Source organism: Pogoniulus pusillus, chromosome Z, assembly GCF_015220805.1.
Source record: "Pogoniulus pusillus isolate bPogPus1 chromosome Z, bPogPus1.pri, whole genome shotgun sequence".
NCBI classification, from domain to species: domain Eukaryota; kingdom Metazoa; phylum Chordata; class Aves; order Piciformes; family Lybiidae; genus Pogoniulus; species Pogoniulus pusillus.
Window position 1 is genome coordinate 82,365,172 of NC_087309.1, and position 21,087 is coordinate 82,386,258.

General features: G+C 39.8%; 2 protein-coding genes across 7 annotated transcripts in view; one reads left to right on the top strand and one right to left on the bottom strand.

The window, feature by feature from the left end:
- SECISBP2 (SECIS binding protein 2) overlaps positions 1-4,119 on the top strand; it is a 28,728-nt gene extending 24,609 nt beyond the window's left edge. Inside the window, exons 14-17 of the mRNA XM_064176351.1 lie at positions 298-518; positions 1,279-1,433; positions 1,832-2,024; positions 2,658-4,119. Of these exons, the coding sequence (XP_064032421.1) occupies positions 298-518; positions 1,279-1,433; positions 1,832-2,024; positions 2,658-2,767 (679 nt within the window). The 3' untranslated portion in view covers positions 2,768-4,119. The remainder of the gene's footprint in view (positions 1-297; positions 519-1,278; positions 1,434-1,831; positions 2,025-2,657) is intronic.
- Positions 4,120-5,207: 1,088 nt separating this feature from the next.
- Positions 5,208-21,087, bottom strand: part of SEMA4D (semaphorin 4D) — a 100,354-nt gene continuing 84,474 nt past the window's right edge. For 2 of the 6 annotated variants that reach the window (XM_064140522.1, XM_064140520.1), the window contains 4 exons: positions 20,756-20,962; positions 7,886-8,095; positions 6,607-6,704; positions 5,208-6,067 (listed from right to left, as the gene is read on the bottom strand). In XM_064140522.1, coding sequence (XP_063996592.1) covers positions 6,041-6,067; positions 6,607-6,704; positions 7,886-8,095; positions 20,756-20,962 — 542 coding nt within the window. In that variant the 3' untranslated portion in view covers positions 5,208-6,040. Of the gene's footprint in view, positions 6,068-6,446; positions 6,705-7,885; positions 8,096-11,164; positions 11,187-13,686; positions 13,878-20,755; positions 20,963-21,087 lie in introns of those variants that run through there. The other 4 variants (XM_064140521.1, XM_064140519.1, XR_010301369.1 and 1 more) reach the window with 3 other exon arrangements.

Sequence of the window (21,087 nt, forward strand, 5' to 3'; positions counted from 1 at the left end):
TTCAGTAGGAAAACATAAGTATGTATTTATTGGTGCAAAGTATATAAATAGGTTTATTGTACATCTGTTATGTATTTTTATTATAATATATGGTGGGGAGCTAGATACTACAAGTAACATTTTTCTCTTAAGTTCTCAGCCACTGAAAAGTAAGGAAATTTTTGTTTTCCTATGTATAGCACAGAAAAAAAGACAAAGACGTGGGGTAGAACTGTTTATATTTTACATACTGCATACCCATATGTTGTATATTTGTAACTGTATGGGTTTTAACATGAAAATTGTTCTCTTTCTCAGTTATTGCAGCCAGGTACTTAGTAAAGAAGTTGACAGTTGTGTGACAGATCTTTTAAAAGAGCTGGTTCGTTTCCAAGATCGCTTGTATCAGAAAGATCCAGTAAAGGCCAAGATAAAACGCAGGCTTGTCATGGGTCTTAGAGAAGTTTTGAAACATCTGAAGCTGAAAAAACTGAAGTGCGTCATCATTTCTCCCAACTGTGAAAAGATTCAGTCAAAAGGTGAGTTTTGTTGGTTGGATTTTTTTGGTGTGTTTTTATTTTGTTCTGTTCTTTTGTTTTATTTATAAAAGAAATGTTTAAAAAAAGGCAGACTCAGTATACTGGCAGCAGTGTTATTGCTGTTGGAGGAACTTGCCTGAGTAGTCCTTGAAACACAGTCAAACAAAGATTCTTCCTTCAGATTGTTTAATGCTGTGCATCTGACGTTACCAGCTGAGTCAAGACATTCCTTGGGTGGGGAAAGTTATCTGAAACTAGGATCTGTTTAGTTATTGATTTGCAGTGCAGCTGCACAACAGCTTGCACTGTCACAGATGAGAAGAGTCAAAAATTACTTATGCCAGCTACAAGAAAAGCAGCTGTACCAGTCTCTTATAGGCCACAGAATGATAAGAAGTTGTTGGTGATAGTTTTTAAAAATTATTTATTTTAATTATTGTCATTATTTTCTATTAACTGTTAAATAATTTCTTAGCAGCTGTGTTTTTAATACTAGTTTAGACTATATTACACATAAAACACAGAATAGTAGCAGTTAAAGGATGTTGCTAATGAAGAATTAAGAACAAAAGTTTTCCCTTTAAAAATTGAGATCTCATGTAGTATTGGGATCCATGTATTTTTTTCCTATAAACTCTTGTGATTTCAAAATAAACCCTTAATGTTAGGTTGTTTTCTGTCATCTTTATACAGTACCAGCCCTTTAGTTATAATCCACCTAAACACTGTAATTCATTGCTAATTCTGTTGTCTGCTCCAGGTGGATTGGATGAAACTCTACACAACATTATTGACACTGCTTGTGAACAGAATATTCCCTTTGTTTTTGCCCTTAATCGCAAGTCCTTAGGCCGCTGTGTGAACAAAGCAGTGCCTGTGAGTGTGGTGGGAATTTTTAGCTATGATGGGGCTCAGGTAAGCTGAAATAAGTAGGCTCTTTTTCTTTTTTTTCTTCTTTTCTGTTTAGCTTTCTTTTGTACTCTGACTTCAAGGTTTTGCTTTTGTGTACTTAGTCTCTTTATCCCAGGTCAGTGCCTTATGTGATTGATTTTAGAAATACAACCCTCACCATTGTTCAAAAAAGTAGTTTGACCATCTCTTCCTGACACCCTCTCCACCTAGAGATCTGTTTCAAAAATATTTTTTCAGTAGAATTGGTGGTTTTAAAGATGGTTTGGCTTTCATATCTACTTAGCTGTTCAACTTCTCTTTGTAAACATAGATGTTCTGGATGAAGAATACTTGTTACAGACTTTCATGGAGATGTTAAATCTGTGTGATTTATGCTCTGCTTGTATTTTGTATTTCCATAGGACCATTTTCATAGAATGGTGCAACTGACAACAGAAGCCAGGAAGGCTTACAAAGATATGATAGCAGCTTTAGAGGAGGAAACTGAAGAACCAAGAGAAACCCAACCCAGCATCTTAACCACTGAATGTGAAAAAAAAGGCTTATCAGAAACTGGTCCTTCCAAGGACTCTGATGAAGATGTACCAAATTACAGTGAGTATTTACTAACTTGGATTTGGTTCAATTCTCACCCAAAGTGCTCTTCATTTCCACAATTTTCACTGAAAATGACAACTGACAATTCAGCTATTGGAAAGGGGGCAAAAATCTTTCTTTTCAGTGATTTCCTTCCACTCTTTTTACTTTGTAAGCCTGAGGTCAGGTCTTGCTGAAAAAGTCTTGAGAAAATTCCTCTGTGAAGTCCACTGGTGGCAGGCAGTACTCATTGCTTTGTCCAAGGAAGCTTAACAGAGTTCCTTATTATGTCTGTTTGCTAAGATATCCTTTAAGTCTTTGTGTAGAAGTGCTTACTGTGTAAGTGTGGACATAATTTTTGTGCTGAAGTTTGTTTGAGTTACATCTTCCTGCCCCAAAGCGTTCGTGTTTTGTAAAGGGCTTCCGCTTCTAGACACTCGTTCCTTCAGCTCTGTTCGTAGTGTCACCAGAGAGCAACAGTCACTGGGGATATCAGACAGCTATCCTATCTCAGCACTTGCTTTGAGGAGGAGGTAGAGAGTCAGTGTGGCCTTTTTTCACTGTAAGATTTAATTCAAGTATTAGAGTAACCTGTTTGCTGTGGGTTTTGTTTTGTTGTTCTATATGTGTTTTTATTCTAATATTCTGCAGTTAAAATCTGGAAGAGAAAACTCGAAGAAGAGTACAACCCATATGCACTGGAACTGGAAAAGAATGCAGCTGCTGGCACTGCGATAGTGAATTCAGAAGAGCATCAGTAAACCCAGATCTCGTTCTAGAGGGCTTCTGATTGTTAATTTATTTCTTCTTTTTCTTTTTTTTTCTTTCTTAAGGAGATCCCTAGGAGGAGGATAGCAAAATAATTTTGAGAAATATCTGAAGTCGGCTAAGTTAACTAAGCTGTTCAGAATCTTTTTAAGCGAAGTGCACACTGAAGCACATGAGACACTGGCTCGTGCTCTCCTACATTCTGTGTATTTGGCTGATGACACAGCAAATTTTCTTAGCCATGAACCACTTGAACAGGCTTTGCACAGTGCATTGGTTTTATGGACTACTATTGACTTGTTAATGATAAAACATACCAAAAGAATTTACTAGGAACACAGTTTTATATGGGAGATGATTCTGTGAGCCAGGTTTGGCCTTGTGAGGAGCTGTTTTCTATTTTTCCACTCTTGCTTAAAGAACTTCAACTGTTTTCTAACTGTGGGTTTGGTTTTAGTTTTTTTCATCTAAATAAACCTGCTCAGGTGGGGAGGCTGGCATAAATGTCGCTTTCAGTTAGTAAGAAATTAATTATGGGCAGGTAGCTTAATTAAAACTAATAAGGAAGGCTAAAGTAACACTCAGAAGAGCTAACTGGGAACTTTGCTATTTTATTTTTTGGGGATCCAACAGCAGGGGCAAAGGAGCATAGACTAATAAGGTCTGAAATTCCTGAAGTAAAAGTGTTATGTTTAGACATTTTATAAAGATGATTAAGTTAATGTTTCTGCTGCTACTGAGACTAGTTTGTGATAGGTCCAAGTTTGAAGATACTGAAGGACAGCAAATATGCTGGCCTGCTATTGTATACTTACCTTCTCCAAGCTGACAGACTACTTATTCCTTCAGTTTGGGGTGTCAGTAGATTATATATATATATAAGGTTTTGATCAATCTCAATTTGTACCTATGGTAGGGAAAAAATATCTGACAGGAAATTAAATTTATATCTCAGAAGAAATGAAATTTTAAAACCAAAATGTGCTTGGTGGTGGAGCACCTTAGAGGGGATGTCCTATACAAATACCATTGTTTACAAGTTGCAGACATAATAAGGACAAGCCTAAAGCAAGTAATTGGAAGATGCACATGTAACTTCTGTCAGCTGTTCTGAAAGATGATATAGCTGCCATGTGCTGCTGCCAGCATGTCTGAAATGTGTCTGTAAGAGCCTCACCACGTTTAACATTTGTAGTGCAATACCTGGGAAAGTAGCTGCCTTGTGAAGTTAGAAGTTACATGAAAACTTTCAGTAATTTTTGGATTCAAACAATTTTGTAGAATGTAAATGGTATTAAAATCTGTTACCAATATATTGATTCTATAAAGTATGGTTGTGACATAAGTAATTTCTGTGGGCTTTTAATAATACTTTAAATGTTTTTTTGAGGAAGAATGTTGGTGAGAGAAGCTAGCCTGAAGCTGAAATGCATGGTTACTAGTTATGATGGCAAACTTTTTGTATGAGTTTCTTCTAACGTTAAATCAAAAGTGGGTGAACGATCCCAATGATTAACACTGGGTTTGGCCAGCAGATATCCTTGATTCCTAGTGGTAAGTTGTGATTTATTTGTAGTTGCACCACTTTGATACATATCTAAAAACTCTGATAAACTTAGTCACTGCCTGGAATAGAGACCAGTTGGTGAAAGTCACATTAACAGCTTATTCTGACCGTATTTACTGGTTTGTTTCACTGTAGAAGAGCATGGAACATTCCTCTGGAAAAAATACAGATTGCTCAAAATCTTAGGGAGTGACTTCCTGTTCTTAAAGCATAGTAGAAAGAAAACCCACCAGAAGGGGTCACAGCTGCCTTCACTCATTCTGTTTACACATTTTGTCACAAAGTTGAGCTAAACAAAAAAAAAAAAGTGGCAATCTTTTTTTGTTTTTCACTACTTGCAGCACTTCACTGTACAGACAAGGCAGAGCTCAACTGTACTTATCTTAAACTCTGACCTCAATCTTACAAAAGCCTTAACTTCCCACTCAGCACCACAGAACTAAACTTCAGTCAGCTCCAGATGTGTTGAAGAAGAGGGGCAATTCAAGGGAAGCCTTTTCATAACTGTCCCTTAGTCATAAAGAGAAACACAGTGGGAAAAAAGTTAACTCTGGAAATCAAAGGCACCAGCATTCAGATTGAAAAATGGGGAGAATGGTTTTTGTATAAAAATTCTTACCTGCCACGTGTGACCACATAAGCCTGATACTGAAAACAGACATTCATCTAGGAAAGTCTTTGAAAAAAGGCACTTTCCTCACTATCTGGGAAATAGTCTAATTGGAGTCTTACCAGTTAGGGGATAACTTGGGGATTCCTAGGAGCGGCTATCCCTGTGGATTCAAGCTCTGGTGACTCTTAGTTGGCAGCTGTTGTTGATCTTCAGTTGTTTTCACATTCTTGAAAGTCATTGAGAAGACAGAAAATTTGAATTATGCCTTAGACTTTTATTAGACAGAGAACAAAAATCTAAGCAGCAGTGCAGTAAAAACAAACTTCACTGTGTATTGAGCAGGTGAATTTTTTAGTTTGCAGTTTTTCACTAGGAATAGTCTCAAAATTTATTCAACATTGAATGTTTTGAAACAAGCACAGTTATCTCAAATGTAGAGGAACAGTTCGCAAAAATTAGTCTGCCTTAACTTGGGCTCTCTGTAATCTGTCTGTATTTTGAACATTAGTCAGGAGTTCTTTACTTAGTACAGAATCTTTATTACCAAAGGAAATATGTTTGAACAAATGAGCTTGCTGACATCAGAAAAAGAATGCTCTTCAAAACAATGGGAACAGAGTATAAAGGGTAAACACATTAAAAGAAAATAAATGGGTGTGTTTAAGTGCCTGTAATAAATGTGATCCACATCTTATTCTTCTCTAAATCCCCTGCCAAGATCCTCAAGCCTGAAATGAACTGGTTTGTTTTATGAACTCAGAGCTGAAGCCATATATTGTATTACATTGTTTGAGCAGAACAAGTCCTATTGAGACCACTTTTGTTCTTCATTAAGCTAAAATAACGGGCATCACAAAACCAGAGATGGTTCCAGCATTGGGTGGGTGGCCTCTTGTAGCACATATTGTAGTTGTTCTTTGATGCAATGATAGCCTCTTCACCTCGAGCTTCAGGTCATTCTGAATGTCATTTTTAATGCCAGTGCTAGCACTCACAAATAACTCCTTGAATGCTGTGATACTAGCAGTATGGGATTACTGTAACTTGCATACATTTGTCCTTCTAGCTCATTTGTTGTTCTGTCCATTAGAGGCTGTTCTTGTTACAGGTGTCCTGAAAAGAAGTTCAGAAAGATGTGTTAATACTGCCTTAAATCAAAATGGGGTTTAAAGCTTGCCTGTACTACCTGTTCCATGTGCAATGAGCATGCATCACATCCAAAAGTTATCAAAAGTAATGTTTGATCTAACTGTTAGAGAAAAACATTAAAAGCTAAGTATGTACTGGTTTGGGTTTTTTGAAGGAATGACAGCTTTGATGGACAGCACCATTTAAGAAGTCCAGTAGTCTCTGCAGTCTGATTAGTCTGCAGATGTGAAGTTAATCTGCTGCATCCATCCAGTACACACAGATTTACTGTCTTGAGCAGGACGAGAATTACTGACTGATTAGCAGTTAGTGGACTGAAGGGGTAAGCCGATGTTACTGCGTTGTGTCATAGATTGAGCAGATTTTAGTGATAAGAGGGTCAATGTGCACAGAAACACTGATCATTTTCTTACATAAACACATTCAGTTGAGAAGCCAAGGATTGGTACTACAGCATGTCACACAGAAAATGCTGGGAGATAACCTTTTCCAAAAATTCTTACCCATGTTTTCCTCCAGTTCTGCATCATTTTGTCATGCTCACTGATAGCAGTTCTCCAGGTATAAAATTCTTTGGTCCACCCATTCTGATCAACACTGTCTGAAAAATAAGATGATTGCATAACTGTAATGATGAATTAGGTTGATACCTGCAGTTGTTCATGTAGAGGATTGGGCTAGAAGGAATAAAAAGCCTTCCCTGTCCTTCATTCTGCTCTACTTCCTCTCATGCTATTTGGAAATAAATTGTATACTAGTGGTCATGTCTGTTCTCTGCAGCAAGCTTCGTAGCCTCAGATTCAGTGCCTTTATCTGTGATTCGAGGTCTAGAAGATGCAACCTACAAGTTAGAGTTCAAACCTATCTTAAGAAGAAGAGGGGTGCTCTAGCTAGTTACCAGGCCTGGGTAGAAGAATTACAGAATTCAGTTGACTCTAGTTTGTAATTTCCTGATTTCTCAGTAATGCTTTTTAGTTGGTTACTTAGTTTTCATTCCACTGAGAACTTAAAGAAGGGCTCTTTTACTGCATCTTCAAAGTAACTGGAGTGATGGCAAGACATCTTTTGCTTTTCTCTGTTACTGAAAAAAAGAAGAGTTGAACTCTTCTTGACAAATTAGTATTTGTTATTAACCAGCTAATTAATATTTCCTTTATCATTCCAAGAAAATCTATACTCTTATCATCTTCATTGTTCCTGCTACTTTTTCAAAGACTATTAAGACCTTATCCAGGCCTAAGTTTACAAAAGTAAGTTGCAAATGATGTGTAAGTTGCATCAGTCAGTCGTGGGTACCCAAAAGATCTTGCACAGCTGACGAAATTACCTGACTGACTTTCTGCCCAGTTAGTGTTCAGATGAAGAGGTAGAAACTACCTTCAGCCAACTACAGGTGGTTTACCAATTACCATATTTTTAAAAGTCCTGGGGGGTGGTGGTTTCTCCTTCCTGTCTGCCTGCCTTGTAGTTTAATTTTTTTTCTCAGTTACCCTGTAGAGTACCTGTTTTTTACGTTATTACTCATCTGACACCCAATTTATGTCCATTAGCTTAGCTCTTTTGGTTTCATTTCTAGACTGTAACTGCCAATTTACAGGTTAGGGGTGGAAGGAGGAGTTTTTACAGATGTAAAACTTCTTCATAAACAGCTGGAGTGAATGCTAAGACAATAAGGAAGGGTTACCATCTTCTGATAACACACAAGTTTTATGGGTGAAAATTACAGAGTGTTACTGGTACCAGGGTCAGGCCAAACATGGTGTACGTTCAAAATCAGCCTACCTTTATCTTCCACTGTGATGAGCACTTTGGACATTGTGTTCCCTGCTTTTGAGATGAATGAACATTTATATTCTGTATTTTCTGATACTAAATCTTTCACCCAACTCAGAACATGCACTCTGCCATCAAACAGCATATGAGATTGCTCAGTGATGCATGCCTTCATCCTCTGACCGTTCTTCTCCCAGACAAAATAGGAATCATCTGGACCTGTAAAAATATGAGTCAGCTTATTTTTATAAGAAAATACATGATAAGTCTTTGAAGAGAAAACAAAAGTGTCAGACCTCAGTATTAGTCTCTAAAGCATAGTGTTTGTAATGTTTCTTAGGTTTTTTTAGGTGAAATTCCAAGAAACAAAACCTACTGTGATAAAAAGGAGCTAGCACTGGTAATTTAGCCAGAGTTGTAAATGAGTCCATACAGATACAGGAATTCAGTCTGGATTTTCATAAGGGTGGGAGGGATGTGGGATATGGCAGGTCGAGGGAGGTGATTCTCCCCCTCTACTCTGCTCTGGTGAGACCCCACCTGGAGTACCACATCCAGTTCCGGAGCCCCCATTACAAGAAGGATGTGGATGTGCTGGAGTGTGTCCAGAGAAGGGCCACAGGGGTGGTCAGAGGGCTGGAGCACCTCTCCTTTGAAGACAGACTGAAAAAGTTGGGGCTGTTCAGTCTGGAGAAGAAGAGGGTCCAAGGTGACCTTATTGTGGCCTTCCAGTATCTGAAGGTGGCCTACAAAAAAGCTGGGGAGGGACTTTTTAGGATATCAGGTAGTGACAGGACTAGGGGGAATGGAGCAAAGCTGGAGGTGGGTAGGTTCAGACTGGGCATGAGGAGGAACTTCTTCAGCATGAGAGTGGTGAGACCCTGGAATGGGTTGCCCAAGGAGGTAGTTGAGGCCCCATCCCTGGAGGTGTTTAAGGCCAAGCTGGATGAAGCTGTGACCAGCCTGATCTAGGCTAGGCTGTCCCTGCCCATGGCAGGGGGGTTAGAATTAGATGATCCTTGTGATCCCTTCCCACCCTGACTGATTCTATGATGAACATCAGCACTGTCTGCCTATATATGATACTGTCCTAGAGGTAGACCATGTTGCCTACTGCTGATCAAACTAGCTTCTGTTAAAAAGCTGAAACCTGAGACATAACCTGTGAAAGCTCAAAAACTGAGTATGTCAAAAGGTGCTGGAACTAATAATGAAAGAAGCAAAGTTGGAAAAAGCACAGAACCATTAGTCACAGCAGGCAGTTAGGCAAGACAGAACTTGGAAGAATCTTGGAGAAACAACAAAGAGCAATCTAATCTTTTAGCCTTGTTACTATTATTTGTCTTAACCTGCAAGGACAGATTTTGAATAAATCAGAGATGGACAGTAGCCCAGAGGACAGAACAGCTGTTCCAGAACAGTTTACCAAGGCTGGCTGAAATCTACGTGGCTGTTTCAGAGCCTTTTCATTTAAAAGAAAAGCATCCAGCCAAACTAAGAACTTTGCAGTAATTCTGATGTTTAAAACATGCTTTCTCCCTTGAGGTCCAGGGTCTAGTCTAGCTGTAGCAAGAGAAGATACAAAGAGAAATTCAAGGTAAAAATTATTTTTGCAAGTACGTCTTCAGCAAACAGGTTACTTAGTGTAGATTTCAGCTTTTTACTCTTAAGTGTTGCTGATTGTAAACCAATTTGGCATTTTTCACTAGAAAGACATTTGATTCTAGGTTAGTGTCTTGAAAACTAAATAAAATTGTAGCTAATTGTGCAAGTGGAATGACAGTAGAAAGTAATTGTTTGTGCTGTTCCTGAGCGTGTAGTGTTACATTTGCAACTCCTTGAGCAATACAACTAAAACTACAGAGACACAGACAAACGTTATTTAAGAGTGAATGATAGAGAACACGATTTAGTTAAAGCATGGTGGAGTTTATCTCTGAAACAAAGGGGGAAGAAGGGAAGTGGCACAATCTGAACAAGAATTGACAACACCTCTGAAAGTGGAAGGGACAAGCATGTGCCGAACTGAAAAACAGCTAACATACAGTTACTTCTTAAACTCTTCAGTTTATTGGTGAATGTTCTGCAGTTAACAGGGGACTTGCTGCTAAAATGAAGAGATATCTGGAGCCAGGGACAAATTATTTCAGTAGCCTAATGCTGAAGCTGGAATTTGGACACATGGGAGGAATACTGAGTAAGCACAAGTACAGCAGAAAGATGGAAAGTTCCAAGCTTTGGGGAGTAGAAACCCATTTTGAAAAACACATAATTTGTAATAAGTGCCTTAATAAATCTGTCATGGCATTAATAGAGAAGCAGAATTTAGCAATGCTGTTTGCAAAGGTCAGCCAACTTGGAAAAGACCCAGTATCACCACTGCTGAAGATAAGTAGGAGGAAGAACTGCAGTGGCACAAGCCTCAGGATGAACTTTTCCAAGTGCAGGAGAGCTACTACTGTAGCACTGTAAAGCTAATAGCTACAAGTTCACAATTTTATGTGCAGCCATTCAAGCCATAACAGGAATACAGAACCATTATCTACAACTGAGCTTTGAAGATGCCATTTTTGGGCCAGGCAGGAAGCGGCATGTTTGGTGCAGGAGACTTCCCTAAACCTACTTCAAACACTACATTTACACCAGAGAATCTTGTTTTCTGATGCTGGAGATCAGAGTTGTTCCAGAAACTTGCCAAAAGCTCAGTTTTCACCAAAAGACAAATACAGCAATTTTTCAAGCTGTGGTGTTCCAGGTTGGCCCCTTAAGATGCAGATGGGCAGTTTTACCCACTTTGGTTTTCCAAAGCACTGGAAATCCCCACAGAGAGAATGCTTATCCCCACTCATACAAGTTAGTCCACAGCAAAGCCTGAGTTCGAGTGCTAGTCACGTTCTTTACTAATCGTGTTTTACTATAATTCTCAGTTTTCAGGCACAGTCAGGTCCATTACTTTCTCTACTTTGGCTTCCTTTGCAGGATGTAGCAATTAAAAACCAAACTGACCAAAACAAATCCCAACAACTAACAAAACAACCAACCAATGCACTATGAAAGAGTTTCAACTGGGCAAAAACTTTTACTCACGTCTGTTAAATACAGATTTTTCTACACCTCTATAGAGTGAGGTAAATCCATGCTCAGATATAATGGCTTAGAGAAGTGGGGTTTGTTTTTTTTTTTTTGAAGATAGGTGCAAACATACATTCTGCATTTTCTATAACACAAATTGATGACATCTAGTGGAAACTTAGAAATTAATGTTTTTAACACATTTGATCTACTTACTTTGGCATCCGTTTTGGGAAAGCTTGAAAGATTTAAAAAAAGCCATCTTACTAAAAAGGTAACAGCATTTAGGCAGAGAATTCAACAACACAGCAGCATAAATACACAGTGGCTACGTTTAAGCAGCAAGGAAAGGCATTTCAGTGAACTTTGAAAACATCAATTGCAGTAAATACATTAACTTCACCACCTTGATGGTTTTACTGGGAGAAAGGTTAACAATTGTAAAAAGTAGAACTCTGGCTGCCCTCTCTGAACTGCTTTTCCATTTTCTCTGTGTTGCATAATTTCCAGTGTCTGTGAACGCTTGAAACTCTCGCACAGATTGCGTTTTCAGTGCCTTTCCCTTCAGCACTTCGAATGACATGACACTGGCCAGGTAGCTTGCACTGGCCTACACCGTCAGGCAGGTCTGCACAAACCCTGTGTTCAACAGCCAGATGATTCTGCCTCAAGATTTTCCTCAAAGACAAACTTCAGCAGCCAGAGACAGCATTAAAAACTTAAAACCACTGGAGCTGCTTGTGAACTGACACCCACAGTGTAACTGCATTTACTGAACTTTTGGTGTACATTTCATCTTGGGTTAAATACATCCATAAATACATTAATCCAGATTTAAAAGAACTCAAGTAAACGGCTACAGATCCAGAGCAGCATGCTGATGTGCCCTGATGGACTACAAAATTAAGTGTTTGCTGTATACGCATCAAATCCTAATAGATCCATGGCTTTCAGGAAAGCTTGGAGATACTAATTTAAACACAAGAGATCATGGATTAAGTAGAGCTCACTGACATAAGGCTGGAGGTGGGGAGCCAGAGGGAGTGGTAGCTAAGCTAGCTCTTTTTGGCAGACTTGGAGAGCTGCGTAGACCCAGTGAAGGTGTATAATGAAACAAATGCTACCCCAGTGCTGCTGGTTCTTTATGTGGTTCTTGAAGGACAACATTAAAACAAGGCTTCCCTATGAATTATTCAGAGAGACACTTCCAAAGGCAGGAGATTACTTGTGTAAAAGCAGAAATTTATCAGCAAGCCTAACCCTCTTAAAGCTTTCCCTAGCTAAGCTAACCTCTGAAAGTTGACAGCAAATTGAAATCCAATGAAGGCAACTGACAGGTATTCCACAGAGAAATTGCAGCAGGATAACAAATAGCCTTTTGCAGGGATTTCTGTAATGTAGACAGAAAGCTCCTACCATAGGCAAGCTGCAGTAACAGGAAGTTTCAGGGGAAATTCCCTGTACTCGCAGTACACATTTAAACAACAACAACAACAAATCAGAACCCTTCCAAAGGCTGATAACATGCAGTAAGTATTAAAAAAAATCCATTTGGATTTAATGCTTGCTGTCAAGCTTACCAGCCAAAGCAGTAAGCTCTGCTACTGAACCAAACATCCTAGCTTGCAGAAAGGCAAGATCATAGAGGGAGCTGTCATCCCTCAGCAGGGATTAAGTTTTAAAAAGAGTATAATCTGAGTGCTGAAAGATTATTTTAAATTGGAGATCAGAGTTAGCACAGGAAGAGGTTAGTCAGCCGTTAATATGTGAAATGGCCAGCGCCACCCAGCGCGGGAAGGACATTTAAGATTTAAGGCAGTCAGGAGGGTAACACATTGGAAAAGTGAGGGGGGAAAAAAATCCTTCACTTGCTTGTCAGTTAATGAGATGAGCATCTGCAGAGTTCTGAAAATAATGTGCTAGGTGAATAGCCTGCATCAGGTAATTGGAAGGGGTTGTAGTGTTGATTTTGGTGGTCAGTTGTCTGGTTTTGAGTAGGGGCAACGTATTCTATATTGTAGTAAACAAAATAGAAATAGCTTCATGACAATTAAAAAAAAAGGCAACCAGCCAACCAAGCAAAAACTCCAAAACCAAACAGAGAAAACACCAAAAAAAAAAAAACCACTTTAAAAAGCCAAGGTAAACAGGGCTGTTGGAATTCCAACAGAGAGCATTACTTTGAATACTAAATAATTCATACTGAGTAATGCACAGTACAGTACTTCAAAACATGGTGCCTTTATTACAACCTTACTCATTCATTTGTGTACCATCAACTGCACAAGCTGATCCAGCCTTATGAAGGCAGAAAGTGCTTCCTGTAAAATGAAAGCCACACAGAAGCTAAGGTAGTCTGTCACCAGAGAAGGCAACACACAGCACATGCAGATGAAAGTAGGGCACAGCATCTGCCGCCTCAGAATGGAATTTAAAAGCGGATTGGGAAAATGGCTGATTTGCCTGTGAGATGAAAATGCAATTCACAATTGTCCACACTTCCCAGCATGAAGACAGGCAGTGGATATTTTGTGTCAAGGTCTAAGAAAAGGGTTTTGCAGTTGGAACCCTGATAGTCAGCTGTGAAGAGTGACTGACTGAAGCACTAGCAAGCCAGGACTAGGGACTGGCAGGAAAGAAAAAGAAGTTGGGTTTACTGACGTTTTTGTGCCTCCTATCAGCTAACGAGGCTGTCATGGTAATTATTAAAATCAAACAATAAATATTGGAGAATGTACCTTAGGGAGTAACATGCTTTCCAGAAATCAGTCCTGCTCTCCAGCCAGTAAAAGCCACTGCTTTTACTCCTTTGTTTGCCAAATAGATCGACCAGAAGGGTAACTAACTGGAAGAGATGGCAATGAGATTTTCATCTCCACTGAGGGGACTGTACACAACACAGTGAAGCAGCTCTGGTGAATAATTCCTCCTGAAATAGTTTTAAAAGCTGAGAGTTAGGTTCTGAATCAGTACTCAGCCATGACAATGAGAGGTTAATTATTACAAGTCTACAAGTTATCTCTGTCACAGGGAAGGTAAGAAAATTAAATGCAATTCAGGTAGCAGGGATAACAAGTTCTGAGGAAAAGAGCACCAAGCTGTGGTTATGCTCCAAAGACTGTTGACACCAGCCCAAACCCATTACATCTCAGTAGGCAGAAGTGAGAGTTGGTACTTTTGTACCACTCCAAGCTGAGACATTACTGAATCAGGGCTGCAAATCAGCAGGAAGAAAACAGTTTAAATATTTATGCTGAACTGCATGAAGAAAGGCTAAGCTACAAGGTCATGTAAAGGCTTGTAGGCAAGTGGTGCATAGAAGCGAATGCACACCAAAGGGAGTCTCTTTCCTGAGGAGAGACACGTGCTGAAAAGAGTTCTTGAATTACATTTGGATCTCAAAGACCTCAATGTGAAGCAGACATCTCCTTTCATACATACACAGACATACCATAAAAGCTGCCATGGATTCTGCAGTACTTTTTCTTGCATCCTTACAGCAACCCATATATTAAATTCAAATGATGAATAATGCCTGCTTTGTGACCAAATCAGTGTGTCTCTGCAAGTGGTTCATGGAGTATCAGATTCCATAAGTAAACTGAAATGCTGAACTAAGCAACCAAGCAGCAGAGTTGCTGCTTCAGAGAGGTGCTCCTCCATAGATGTACCAGCCGTTTTCCTTAGTCTCAAGAGACTTTCTGACAAATTATTTCCTCAAAAGGATGACGTAGTCAAACTGCAGATACCAATCAAAATGGTTTAAAACCATGCTGTGAGCCCTCTGCTAACAAATGATGCAGCTGATAAAATTTACCAAGGAGCAGTGACAGGCATATAGTGACACAGCAACAAGCATAGAGATTGAAACGGTTTAGGCACATTACAACAGTAATAATTATTTGCAGCCTGCAACTGTTAGCACTAAGTGAACTGATTTCTTCACTAGGAGAAAAACAAGTGTCTCATGTTTTAAGCATTAATAAATTATCAGACTGCAGCAGAAGAGGTTAGCTGATAGCCTCTTATGGTTCATTGCATGAGAAAAGTCTGAGTGCAGTCAGCTGCATACTGTGCAAGGTAAGATTCCATTAAGCAAGGGAAAAAAGGGTACTGTTGAGGAAAAATTAGTAAGACACTTTTGATTCTGTTCCTCCCTCTTACTCTCCCCTTTTTTAACTTGTGTGGATTATGCTTAAACTGTGTTTACACCAAGCTTATTCTAGGCCTTAAAAGAAAGCAATGTTAAAAAAAAAAAAAGGGGGGGGGGGGGGGGGGGGGGGGAGGTGTTCTTCCTGCACACCTGTCCAGGTATTTCTCAGCTTGCACCAAACTGCACAAGAAATTTCTACTTCAGTTTTTCAAAATATGTTCTTGATGCCTGAAGGCATCCTCTGTGTCCAAGTCCTTACAGAAATGAATTTTCAGTCATCTTAGAGAAATCTCTGCAAAGGAAACTTTCAAATCCAGGATAATGCCAACACTTAACAGAAATGCTTGCTGCTGTTGTTTTCACTTGCAATTAGATGGCCACAACAGTCTCTGACACTGGGCCGGGGTAGGGAGAAAGGGAAGAAAAAGAAGAAGAAAACTAACTTTATAGCAAGATAACTGCAGCGCTAGGATACTGCAGTCTAAAGTAACAAGGACACTGAACACAAAATAGGGCTAAAATACTACCTTGATATTGTAACCTTAAGAATTCCGAGTCCTTTTCTGCTAATATGTTAGTGGAACAACTCTTTTTTCCCCCTGCATCTTCTCTTCTGGAGTAATCTCAAATAATAAAATAAACAGGTGGCATAACAGCAATCAGCAAAAAGGAACAGTTTTATCGTACTAAGGTCTCTCTTAAGTGATAAATGCTCTGTCGGTGCAGAAATCTCTGAAGGAAGTGATGCAAGACGAAAAAGAAACAGTACAAATTAACATCTACTATCAGATTATGGTAGCCAAAGATGCTGAAACAAGGCATAGGCAGATAGCATGAGACAAAACAACAGAGGTCTGTGGAGAGTGGGATATGGAACTGTTTCCCAAGCAGCACACTCTGCATACTTGTACGAGGACAGAGATAACACAACTATGTATTACTAAGCAACCATACTGATTAAAGTCAAGGAAGCATCACCATGTAGATCTTAAAAGGTACCAAATGAAAATGTCAGATATTCTAGAAAGTTGTAAAATATTTGTGCAGTGGATTTACCTGGGGGATGGAGAAATTTTACCTTCTAGGCTACCAGTTAGGCCATTTTCAAGTTTCAAACACTAATGATGTATGTCCACAGACACGGTTTTCAAAATACACTAAAAAAGGCAGGAAGAGGAGAAAAAAAGAAAAACAAAAGGAGGGGGAAATAAAAAACAGGCTGGAAAACTGCAACACAAGTCCGTGTCCATGGAAAATTGTTATTTGGTATCTGTTCTTGTAGGATTAGAACAAAGGAAAACTGAACTCACATTTTAAGATACTGACATACAGTAATTTAAACACTGTGATTAGTAGTCCTAAATATTTTTTTTTTTGTTGTTGTCTAGCACAAAGCTCTTTCCTATGCAGACTTATTTTGCTTCTATGCTTGTCCTGACTAAACTCTTAACATGTTCTACCAGGCCAACCAGCCAGGCCACCCTGAGGCATCATGGGTGATGAAAGCAGTATAAAAAACTTCACCCATGGATGACTTGCAAGCCCACTTTCAGAGAGGAACTTTATTCATTTAGAGAGGTAAGTCAATATCCACCAGATGAGCTCCTTTTCCCAGAGGCAAATCAGAGACATGGTGAGATGTAAAGACTTCTCTGAGCCTTACTGCTGAGAAGTGTTGCACAAGCATTTGGTGACAGCAGACACTCAGGTATCTGGACACAGACGTGGGCAAGGTCTGTTTTGGACTCGGTCTGCAGGCACTGTGTGTCTAACTTTCCTTGGTCAGCAGCAGCACTTTGTATTTCCTCCTGTTAAGGAGGAGGTTGAATCTGGGTTAGAAGCAAATTGTAATGAGGCCAATGCAAAAGTTATCAAATAGTTTATGAAATATATATAATTAAGAGTTCCCTAAACTTCTGTACAGTTGTCACAGAGAGATTCTATTACGTGGTTGGTAAAACTTTTTTTTTTTTTTTTTTTTTCAGAATGTGCATATACAGACAAGATTAAATTTAAATGGTTTAGAAAAGGGTTAGAAAATCTAAACAACCGGAAAGTCTGGCAGCACGAACTGCTCTTTAGAGGTTAAACATAAACTTCCACGAACTTCAGAAGAGAGAGTGAGTTTACTCACTGGGCAGTCTCAATGTTTGTCATCCTCAAGTATATATAGAAGTACAAAGGAGACCACAATACCGTCCCAGCCACATGGTGGCGGTGGGGCTTTGCTGCTTGTGTAGCTCAGGCTGAGCACGGTGGCCGAGGAGACCCAGGGACGCGAGGCAAATCCTCCGTGGCTGTCGGGAGGTCATGGGAGCGGCCAGCCGCCGGGCGCAGGAGCCGGCCCTCGGGCTGGAGCGGCGGGTCCCCGGGTCACCACTTGCTGCTAGGTCGTCGTCACCCAGACTCGGCCAGAGTTAGACCAGGGTTCGGCTGAGCTCAAGTGGGCAGCTGTGTGCCAGTGCAGGGCAAGCCTTCTCCGTCCCTTGGCTCAGTGCGAAAGACAGGCAGGGTTAAGGTCTGCCGTTCGTGGGGAAGGCAAGTCCCCAGCTACACGCTGCAAGGGCACGCAAGGCAAACTGGTAGTGGACAAAACAAAGGCGGCAGCAGCAAACGAAGAAGTTTGCTAGGTTTATAAGCATCCTGGTGAGCGTCGTTGGCCAATAGCAACAGATAAAAAGACCCCTAGAACCAATCCTCAGTTATGTCACCAAGGGAGATGCACATGCGGAGCATCCTGACCTGCGTTTACCAAAGACAAAGCAGGCTGCAAAAGAAGGCCAAATATTGTGTCTTGGTGATAGAGTGAGCAGTGCCAAGGCTTTTGTCTGCTTTCCCGGGGTTCTTCCACCTGGGAAGAGGGGTGGGGAAGCAAGGTGGGTATTCAGGTAGGATTTTAGGACATGTCATGGATATGTATTCTAGGTTTAATTTGGACCTTCCACCACACCCCACACCCTTCCACATGTCTCTCAGTGTAACCTCCAGCTTCTCTCAAAACACTGAAAACACTCCTGATTATTGCCAGTATAGAGTCTTTTGCCATGTAGACATGGGTCCTTTATTGTGCTCCCTTTGGAAACAACACTGGGACAGGCATTGTACATGGGTGTTACCAGATACCCTTCTCAACTGCTCCACAGGATAAAAATCTCCTTCTTTTAAAGTATATTGTTGAATTTGCAGAACTTAGTTCACAGAGTTTTAATGAAGCTGAAAAAAAGAAATCGCTATGTAAATCTCCAGCTTCAGATGAACTGAAGTAGGAGGCTAGAATTCTTAACCCTAAGTCTGAATTTCTCTGGAAAACATATAAAACAGCATTTTGCATTTGTTTCTGATACTCAGGATACTGTAGTATGTCATTCATCTGTTGAAGTCAAGGACACACTGCTCTAGAAGTAGGGGAGAAAGTGTCAGTAAAACATCTTAAAGCAGAGCTAATAACTGCTAGAGGAAACATTCTTCTATATCTAAAAATTCAACGGAGCACAGCTGGGGCATACATCATCAAGACAGGGCTCTCACCTCCACCAGATGGTAGAGTATTTTGTTCAATTTATTTGAAGCCTGCCTTAAATGTCTTTAGAATTATGTAATGGGAAAGAAAAGTTCTATATGAGAAAGAATCTGTGCAATCTAACATTTGTCAGTGCATACCTAGCAAACAGGTCTTTGGAAAAACGTGAAGATGTGAAACTCTTCAGGAAAGTAGGCAGAGAAACAGGTAGGCAGTCAGTGAAGGAAGACATATTCCTTCCTCTTCAAAAACAAGCAAGAGCACTCCCTTCTTGAAACATTTGTTTCCCAGGAAAAACGATTGAAAAGTGGCTGCTTGTGCTGTATCCACTTTAAGTTAACATTGAAATGAGCTAGTTAAAAGGTCCTAAAATACTGTCCTTGGGCAAGCTCTCAGGTTAAAACATGTGGGATGAGTAAGAGATGGGTAAGAACTCGCCAACATCTGATTAGTTTCCAGACAGCTTGAAACAGACATTTACAATTAAAAAAAAAAAAAAAAAGAGTCAGTAATTCTCACAGCATTAAGAAACTTAGTTCCAGGGTTTTGAGCGGATGATGGCAGCAATCAATGTATTTGCATCATACTTTTGCTGATACCATGTCCTTCATGCAGAAAACCAGGTACTGCATTTAGCACTACCACTCCCATTTAACCATTCCACTCCCTGCAAACACATTTAACCTTATTCTTCATAGCTGGGCAAAATAAAAATCCATTACAGCTATGTTTATATGAAGAAATACCAAAATACACTGAAGGAATTTGCATAAATCCAAAGACAGAACTTCCCCTAGTAGTATCTTCTGCTGAGTCAGGATAAACTTGTGTCCTCAGATGCAGGTCTCAGAAGATACAAAAAGATCTACATGAGTCTGGCAGGCTGGTTTCCACGTAGTTATTTTTACCCCCGAGTCAATAGAATCTAGTTGTAACTCTGGCTAAAAGAAGGCCTCACCAACCAGATGTCTTGTCTCCCAAAGGCAGTAAAACTGCCCCTCTCCCATAACACAAAGCCCAGTCCCTCGCTGCTTTCCAGAAGTCAGATATATATCCACAGCTGGCTCACTTTGCCCACTGCATCTCTTGGATGTCTGATTCTTGTTACAGTTTCTTCTAGCTCCCTACCTCCTCAGGAGTGTATTCCACACGCTGAGGACACTGCAATTACAATACTGACATTTTCTGAAATACCAGCATATGTTATATGTATATTGCTGGACAAAAAGAGTGATGTTAGAATCAATTCCAGATGCGCAGTAAAACCATTACCACACATTTTCCCCCCATGGCAGAAAACAAGTTTCTCAGCTGTCTACAGCAACAGTAAAAAAAAAAAAAAAAAAAATTGCTGAAAGTTCTTTTCCAAGCTTAAATGATTCCATAATTCTCTTTGATGAAAGAATCATGATTCTGCTCTTTATTTTTTAGCCACAGAAATAACAACCATGCCTATTAGGCCTACTGTGATAAAGATCTCTGCATTCTGATCTGATTCCACCGACCAATACAAAACAAAGGCACTTCTAAAAACTAACCTCCATCTCTCATCCCTTTTAAGAAATACAGTTACATTTTAAGACCCATTCAGCTCTATCAAATCTCGTTTAGCTTAAACAAACAACTACTATCCAAAGAAAATCTCATAGGACAGATGCTGCACTTCTATAGAAGAGACAGATTTCTCCTTCCATACAACTGAAATAATGTATTCTTCATTAAATGGAAGTTGTCATTACTATAAGTACTTTTAACATTTGAAATAAGGAGCAACTGACCTGATCCAGAGAACACTAAATTCAGTGAAGCAGAGTTTTCAAAAGCTGCATACATACTGACAGCAAAAACGCTTACCTGCTGAAAACCCACACCTCATCATGGTTCAGTGACTCAGTCAGTGTGCAAGTGATCCTATTAAAATCAATTTAGATACTAAGGTAGGCTGCTAGTCAGAGCCTGCACGTGACCCAACAGTGTTCACAGTGCCAGAGTTTTGGTAATGGTGTGCTGATAATACGTCTTGGAATGGTGGTTTTTATTAGGTATCAAAAAACACAGCATATGCAGTATGTGATAACATATATAGATCTTTAATGCAGGAAACACTGGCTTATTCAGTTGTCCTCCAACTTACCTGTGGCTTGGCAGAAGAGGTGAAAGGGTCCTCCAGCACTAACATGCTGTGCCTGGTCACTTAGCAAAGGTGGCAACAATATGACCTTTACAGGGTCTGTGCTAGACGAAACATCAGTCTGGGTACTGGTGGGTGAAGGAGGTGAATCACTTCCCACACAGGACAAAAAGGAGGTACCAGTAGGAGGGAAAGGTATAGGAGATGAGGCTGTGTGACAGAAAAGGACAGGAAAAAAAAAAAAAGAAAGAAAAAGAAAGAGAAAAAGAGGGTACTAAGGAAAAAAGTTGTAAGAAATACGTCACACATTGAAGAAACAATGCAAAAAAGACAAA